The following is an 8,354-nucleotide window of genomic DNA, read 5'->3' on the forward strand; positions in this document are numbered from 1 at the left end:
AGAATCCAAACTGAGTCTGAACAGACAAAATGAAAGATCACTCACTGAGGTTAATAAACGTCACTAATCCCCTACTCTAACGTCCACTCATTGTGTGACAATACTTTTGTTCCGCTGATTGTGCAATCTGAAACTGAGTTTCACAATAAAGCCCAGGCTGCTGTAAACTAACATGTAACTGTCACATAATTGTTCCTAACATTTATTTTTACACCACAGTGGTGCTTATATGTTTCGGTATTTGTTGTGTTTTCCCTAAATCATCCTCAAAGTTACAAACAATGTTTCATCACAGCATCGCACCTTCTCTATTTCCATTGAAAGTAGGCTAATTCACTTAAATTGAGTTAAATATTCAAACCCAGTTGATATGGTTGAACGACGTGTTCCATTTATTCATTTTCTGTGTCATTTTAGTATATTTGCAGAATGTGGGATCCAATTTTTAAACATCTCCTCCCAAGAGGCACGTTTCTCTAACGCTATGTAGACTGGAATTCATGTTATGTGACTATTTTCTATTCATTGATAGTACTTGTTCATTAAAACACATTACTTGTTTCTATTTTATTATTATTTTATTCACTGTGAGCAATGCTGCTGCTGTAATCCTGTAATTTCCCCACTGAGGGACTAATACAGGATTATCTTATTTTATCTTATCTTATCTTATTTAAAAAAAAAGTTGCACTCAACTCTAAAACTTTTCTCTCGTGAAGATTCACATGGTCACATCATCCCAAAATGACACCTCATTACTCATGCACTCAGTGGAAAAACACAGGAATGGTGGCGAGCGCAAAAAAGGGTCAATGCTGCCTTCAGGTTCCCGCTCCAAGCTCCTTCATCCGAGAGCTTTGGAGGAAAACGCTCACCCACCTGCGTTAATGTCTTCCAGCTAAACATAGCGAAGGAATAGTAAAGATGCAGCCAGCCACATGATAGAAGCTATAGTAGTGTTATTTTGTGAAGTTAGTACACGTGTGATCTTTTTAGGATTCAAAACAACAGGAGAAGTGCCCTTAGTCGAGGCTACTAACTTCAGTTTCATCATGAAATTGTGATAGTGGTTTTAACAGAAACATCCCTGATATTGTTGTAGTGCCTATACGTGTACATGGCCTCTGCAGTAGCTTATCAAACGCCTAAAGACTCGTGAGTTAGATATTTCCTACAGCACGCCGTACGTAAAGGCAGCATACGACAATAGCCTATTTACTTTAGTTTGCTCACGAGCGCTAAGTGAAACTGCCGGGTGCAGAGCAGCGCGAGGGGAGCAGAAACCACAACATTTGGCAGTGTGTGTGACTGCACCGTGTGCACACACCTACTGATCAACATGGGGACAAGTGATGAGTGCAGATGGGAGCAGCACGAATGGGAGAATTGAACTGTTCGATATCTTGAATTGTTGAACGTCATAACGACATTACCATTTCCATGCCTGCCACTATACAGGCTACCTGAAAACTAAACACTCTATTTATGAACTTCTGTGTATTTTCTACTGTCATATAGCATTGTGTCGCGAGAGGGGCGCTTACGTAATGCTTAGACACCAAAACAACTCACGCGCTCCTGGGTTGGTAAATAAGAAGTCGTGTGCACAAACCTTTGTAATCATCTACTACGTGCCTGCGAGACTAAATCAGTTTGCACCCGGCCCTGTTGTCTCGAGGACGCTATAAAAGCGCCGCCCATTCTCACATTCTCACAACACAGACTCGTCTGAGACTATTGACACAGAATCACCACGCGAAGACAAGACATCAACTGAAACATGGACCCTTGCGATTGCTCCAAGAGTAAGTGTTCTTTGTTTAGGATCTGAATGTTTCTCCTGCTGTTAGTTGTCTATTTTGTTTGACTTCATCAGCAGACAATATGAAGCTGATTTGTGCTTGATTTTTGTTTTCCAGCTGGAACCTGCAGCTGCGGAGGATCCTGCACCTGCAAAAACTGCTCCTGCAAAACCTGCCAGAAGAGTAAGTCAAATGACCTCCTTACGTCGATTACATGACGAGTAATTTATTTGATTAATTTCTGCGGATGCAGTTTGTCCTTATCTCACTGAATTGACTACACTATTGTGTATATCATCAGCACTCTGTAACGTATAATTCAAAATTGGTCACTTGAATAGTTCCGTGTGTCTCTAAAATTGCCTATTTAGATTAAATGGCAGCAACTGCCAGGTGGCTGTAATTGGCTCAATGCATGTTAACAAAGGTGTACATGTAAAGGCCACTTTTATTTTATTTTTTTTATCGAAACTCTGCTCTCAAATGGATTTTCCTGCTTAAATGACGGTTTACATCATTTTATTTCAGGCTGCTGCCCATGCTGCCCGTCCGGCTGCACCAAATGCGCCTCTGGCTGCGTGTGCAAAGGGAAGACATGCGACACCAGCTGCTGTCAGTGAGGAGCCTGTAACATCAGCCCTCTTCTGCCCTTGGGATGGAGCCAGTGTGAACAACTTTGACTGAATTGCAGTCGCAAATGTCTGCAGAGAACGGATGTTTTGTACTTTTCTTAATTAAATAAACTTGTTTCCTTCACGTGGATGTGTTGTCTAATTGCTTTAGCTTAAAGGGATTAAAGCAGAGTATAAGGTTTCAAGCCTCAGTATAATATGAACTGAGGTATTGTGACTGATCTGCTAAAGGTCACACACTCTATATATATATATATATATCTTTTTTTTTATAAAGCATCAAGGGGAATTTTTCTTAGGTGGATGGTCCAGGTTGGTCCTAAGATCTTCACTAGGAACGTGTGGCGCAATAGTGCCACAAATAAGGCTTTTTAGTATCTACTCTATTTCACATTTGCCTAAAAAAGGCTGTCATTTGTGCACATTGAAACTTTTACCTTTCAAGGCTTTCTATAAAAAATTCTAACAAAGTATTTCCCTAACCCAAAGGGGTTGTGGAGCATAACACACCTTGTGTCATTTGTTAGATCGGCAAAATTAATTCAGTTTGGTAGAAGCCAAGTTTTGGTTGGGCTTGCAGTCCAGAAAGCAAAGGCAAGTAAACCTATCCAACCAAAACTGATTTTACCTTGGAGGCTTTTTACAAGCCTAAATAATTTAACTGTGAAACCTATCACTTTCTCATCTAGGTCAAATGTAATGCATGTAATTAATATATTCTGAGGTTGAGCCGTTATCAAGTGAGTGACAGCAACCAGAGAGGTCCATTTGACCCGCGGCTCCGCGGAACGTTTTAATAACGCGGAACAATAAGGAGAGCTTTTTGTTTCGAGTCGGAACAGTAATAGCGACGGACACCGGAAGTATTGCGTCGTTTCAGATCTGGGAGACATTTCAACCAGTGTTTTCGTCGCCATGGCGTTTCAACAATAGGACTGAATTAGGCGGCGACTTCCTGGTACTATAACAAGTTTAAGTGAGTAAAGATGCCGAAGGTCGTGTCTAGAAGTGTTGTTTGCTCGGACACCAGAGACCGAGAGGAGTACGACGATGGGGAAAAGCCTCTCCACGTCTACTACTGCCTGTGCGGCCAGATGGTTTTGGTGTTGGACTGCCAGCTGGAGAAGCTGCCCATGAGGCCCCGGGACCGAGCCAGGGTGATCGACGCGGCCAAACATGCCCACAAGTTCTGCAACGTGGAGCAGGACGAAAGCGCGTACCTCAAGCGGGCCGAGGGCATCGAGAGGCAGCACCGCAAGAAATGCGGCAAGTGCGGCCTGCTGCTCTTCTACCAGCACCAGGCGAAGAACCACCCGGCCACCTTCGTCGTGGACGGAGCCGTGGTCAAGTTCAGCCAGGGCTTCGGCAGCGCCAGCAACTACAGTCAGAAGCCGGCGGAGGCTCCCAAGAAAGTCCGGGTGATGATGACCAAGCGGACCAAGGACATGGGCAAGTTCAGCTCCGTCACGGTGTCCACCATCGACGAGGAGGAGGAGGAGATCGAGGCCAGGGAGGTGGCGGACTCGTACGCCCAGAACGCCAAAGTGATTGAGAAGCAGCTGGAGAGGAAGGGCATGAGCAAGAGGAGGCTGCAGGAGCTGGCTGAGCTGGAGGCCAAGAAGGCGAAGATGAAGGGCACCCTTATTGATAATCAGTTCAAGTAGAGGGGGCTCAATGGAGGACACTGAGTTATCCTCTGGAGAGCATCATCCACAGTGGATATTAACTGTAAAGTACTGGCCAGTAGTCTGTCAGCCAGTGCTGGACAGTGCTCCAGTACATGGAGAGGACATATATTTGGACATATCCATGCAGGACTGATGATGTGCTGCATATTAAGATGGTGATATTGTAGACCTTTTTTAATTTTGTGAAATGTTTTATTTTGTACAAAAATTAAAAGACCAACCTGTTTTGGGGTATTTCTTTGAAACATGTGTCCTGTGTGTAATGTTCACTGCAGTGTCCAAGTCCTGCTCAAGTCTTCTGATGTTGGAACTCATGAGTCCAAAGTGACCCATCTGTAAAAACTGTCAAATGTGCTGAGGTCTTGAAAATGTGTATCGGTGCACACTGCTTAAAATTACTCCCTGAAAGAGCTATTCTAAAAAGTAATTCAAGTAATGTATCAAGAATTATTGCCAAATGTTCAACATTGAATATATTTGTGTTATGGATCATTGGGACGAACAAAGTTATTGCAAGACATCTGCTAAGGCTTCTTAGATGAACAATCTCTACCGTTTCTGGCATGTAAGACTAAATGATTAATAGAGAATCATAATAAAATAATGATTTGTTGCAGGCTTATAAACAGGTCTTTACTCACAAAATACATTGTGTTGGCTACATTCCATTTAGCTGCTTCACTTTCCTGAGTCACACTGTCAGGAATTTAAGAGGACGATATTAAATTAACAGTACATAGAAGTACCCTTACAGCCAAGGCTACTAACTTCAGTTTCATCATGAAATTGTGATAATGGTTTTAACAGAAACATCCCTGATATTGTTGTAGTGCCTATACGTGTACATGGCCTCTGCAGTAGCTTATCAAACGCCTAAAGACTCGTGAGTTAGATATTTCCTACAGCACGCCGTACGTAAAGGCAGCATACGACAATAGCCTATTTACTTTAGTTTGCTCACGAGCGCTAAGTGAAACTGCCGGGTGCAGAGCAGCGCGCGGGGAGCAGAAACCACAACACTTGGCAGTGTGTGTGACTGCACCGTGTGCACACACCTACTGATCAACATGGGGACAAGTGATGAGTGCAGATGGGAGCAGCACGAATGGGAGAATTGAACTGTTCGATATCTTGAATTCTTGAACGTCATAATGACATTACCATTTCCATGCCTGCCACTATACAGGCTACCTGAAAACTAAACACTATTTATGAACTTCTGTGTATTTTCTACTGCCATATAGCATTGTGTCGCGAGAGGGGCGCTTACGTAATGCTCAGACACCAAAACAACTCACGCGCTCCTGGGTTGGTAAATAAGAAGTCGTGTGCACAAACCTTTGTAATCATCTACTACGTGCCTGCGAGACTAAATCAGTTTGCACCCGGCCCTGTTGTCTCGAGGACGCTATAAAAGCGCCGCCCATTCTCACATTCTCACAACACAGACTCGTCTGAGACTATTGACACAGAATCACCACGCGAAGACAAGACAAGACAAGACAAGACAAGACAAGACAAGACATCAACTGAAACATGGACCCTTGCGATTGCTCCAAAAGTAAGTGTTCTTTGTTTAGGATCTGAATGTTTCTCCTGCTGTTAGTTGTCTATTTTGTTTGACTTCATCAGCAGACAACATGAAGCTGATTTGTGCTTGATTTTTGTTTTCCAGCTGGAACCTGCAGCTGCGGAGGATCGTGCACCTGCAAAAACTGCTCCTGCAAAACCTGCCAGAAGAGTAAGTCAAATGACCTCCTTACGTCGATTACATGACGAGTAATTTATTTGATTAATTTCTGCGGATGCAGTTTGTCCTTATCTCACTGAATTGACTACACTATTGTGTATATCATCAGCACTCTGTAACGTATAATTCAAAATTGGTCACTTGAATAGTTTCGTGTGTCTCTAAAATTGCCTATTTAAATAAAATGGCAGCAACTGCCAGGTGGCTGTAATTGGCTCAATGCATGTTAACAAAGGTGTACATGTAAAGGCCACTTTTATTTTTTTTATCGAAACTCTGCTCTCACATGGATTTTCCTGCTTAAATGACGGTTTACATCATTTTATTTCAGGCTGCTGCCCATGCTGCCCGTCCGGCTGCACCAAATGCGCCTCTGGCTGCGTGTGCAAAGGGAAGACATGCGACACCAGCTGCTGTCAGTGAGGAGCCTGTAACATCAGCCCTCTTCTGCCCTTGGGATGGAGCCAGTGTGAACAACTTTGACTTGTTCAAGTTGCAAACGTCTGCAGAGAACAATGTGTTTTGTACTTGACTTTACTAATTAAACTTGTTTCCTTCACGTAAATGTGCTGTCTTGGTTTAGCTTCATGAGGTCCAAGCGGTGTATTGGGTTAATTTATTGGCGCATCAAAATGATTGTGCCATGTGCCAGCCCAATGTTTGGTTGGGGTTTTGGTTCAAGCTTGTTCAGAGAGTGAAGGCAAAGTACACTAACCAAAACCTGACTGGACGTTCTCAGACTCTTGCTTTGTTTTACAAGCCTGAATTTACTTGTATTTCAAACCAATGAATTAAAATGCAGCTTGATTCTTTAAATCATGGTGATGCCTCAAATTAATGGATCACATCTGGCCACAGTTTATGTGAAAGTATTAGAGGCTGACGCTCATAAGTCTCTTCGGTCTGGCTCTTTGCAAAGAAAACTTAAACGTGTTAATATACAGTAAATGCAACTACAACGTGCATTTACATGGCAGTGAAATGCTAAGATAAGGTGATGTACAAAATATACATTAATTCAGCAGTATAATATGGAAATGTTTTAACATTAATAAAGCGTGTAATTTGCTGCTGCGGGGCATTCCAAAGGCGCATGGTTAACTGAACTGGTCTCTAAGTCCAAAAATATCTGTTTTGTAAACTTTAACAAGCAGGGTTGTGATGGTTTTTTTTTTTTTTATCGGTCTGTTTAACGGAGACAACGGTTGAGTATAAGTAGCTCTGGGGGTTTGACTTCAAACTAAGCAACAGACTGTTGCCATCAATCAGCTGGGCTTTGTGGTCCAAGCTGCCCATGAATTCCTCTCATTTGGCAACTGCTGAAGTAGATTAGCAGTGACTCTCTGGACCCACCAGACACACTGACTTTTAATTTTAGCAGTGATGTATTTACTGACAGTCAACTTTTAGAGTTGACTACAGTATTAGTTGTGTTTAAAGAGTAACAAGGCTTAGCATTTGGGCTGGATTGAAGAGTTAAATGCTACTATATTAAGTAAAAGTATGTAGAGTGGAAAAGATTAGTCATTGAAGTTTGGTAAAAACTATATTTTAAATTTCCATACATATAAAAAAACATACTCTCTTTACTCATCAAATAAACCACTGACCGGCTATAGAATCAACATGCACAATGTCATTCTAAAATGTGAATGTTTCAAAAAACCTTTTGAGAAAACTATTATCCATTTATTTTAGAAGAATTTAACTTACATCTTTTTGACCAGAGAACAAATATAAAGTTGTATGCTATATCAAATGAAATTAGAATAATTTACAACTGAAATATTTAAGTGAAACAATTTAAATGTTGGATAGTAGCAATAATTCAGACTTACGTTTATTATTATTATTATTGCCATTTTCCCCCATTTTTCAAGCTGTATTGATGTCAATCTTTAGCTGTCCGCCTACTACACAAAAAAACAAGAGGAGGCGGATTGGGATGCAATCATTTTAATCTTCATATGTCACTGTTTGCAAACAGACACTCAGAGTTCAACGGAGATAACGTCAGTCTACTCATTTACTACCTTGTAATGCACTAAACTCCTCAATGGAGTGGTGAAGTGTTGCTTAACATGCTGGCCCTGAACATTTAAAGTGTAAAAAAAGTTCAACAATCTTGGGTGGCTGTGATATAATATAATATGTAATATAATAAAGAAATGTATTTCCAAGATAATACTTTTTTTTTAACGATGAAACAGTCATCAATAAAATATATAACTTACGATGGTTATAAAATGTACAACACAAAAACCTAGAATCACATGTTGTAATAGCACTAAAAACCAATGGCCTTGAAATGAAACCACACAAATGAGAGTTTCAAGTCAAGTCCTCCCGTCCACTTGGCGGAGCAGCGAGGCTTGTCACACCTCGAAGAAGTCGAGCAAGAGCAACTTCCGGTCCGGTCTGGGCATCGTCCAATCAGCATCGACTCCAGAAGTGCCGGGCCAACTAACACACTTTCATGCAT

At 41.6% G+C, this 8,354-nt stretch overlaps 1 protein-coding gene across 1 annotated transcript; it reads left to right on the forward strand.

Moving 5' to 3' along the window:
* Nucleotides 1-3,318: 3,318 nt before the first annotated feature.
* On the forward strand, nucleotides 3,319-4,689 carry steep1 (STING1 ER exit protein 1). Its single transcript, XM_079224204.1, has one exon. It carries the CDS (start codon nucleotides 3,421-3,423, stop codon nucleotides 4,096-4,098), a length of 678 nt encoding a protein of 225 aa, XP_079080330.1. The 5' UTR covers nucleotides 3,319-3,420; the 3' UTR covers nucleotides 4,099-4,689.
* The last annotated feature ends 3,665 nt before the right edge of the window (nucleotides 4,690-8,354 follow it).

This window comes from Taurulus bubalis (genome assembly GCF_910589615.1).
Source record: "Taurulus bubalis genome assembly, chromosome: 9".
Lineage (NCBI taxonomy): Eukaryota > Metazoa > Chordata > Actinopteri > Perciformes > Cottidae > Taurulus > Taurulus bubalis.

What these genes read in the sequence shown, in the direction of transcription:
- steep1 (XM_079224204.1), top strand. Translation starts at nt 3,421, where the DNA reads ATGCCGAAGGTCGTGTCTAGAAGTGTTGTTTGCTCGGACACCAGAGAC.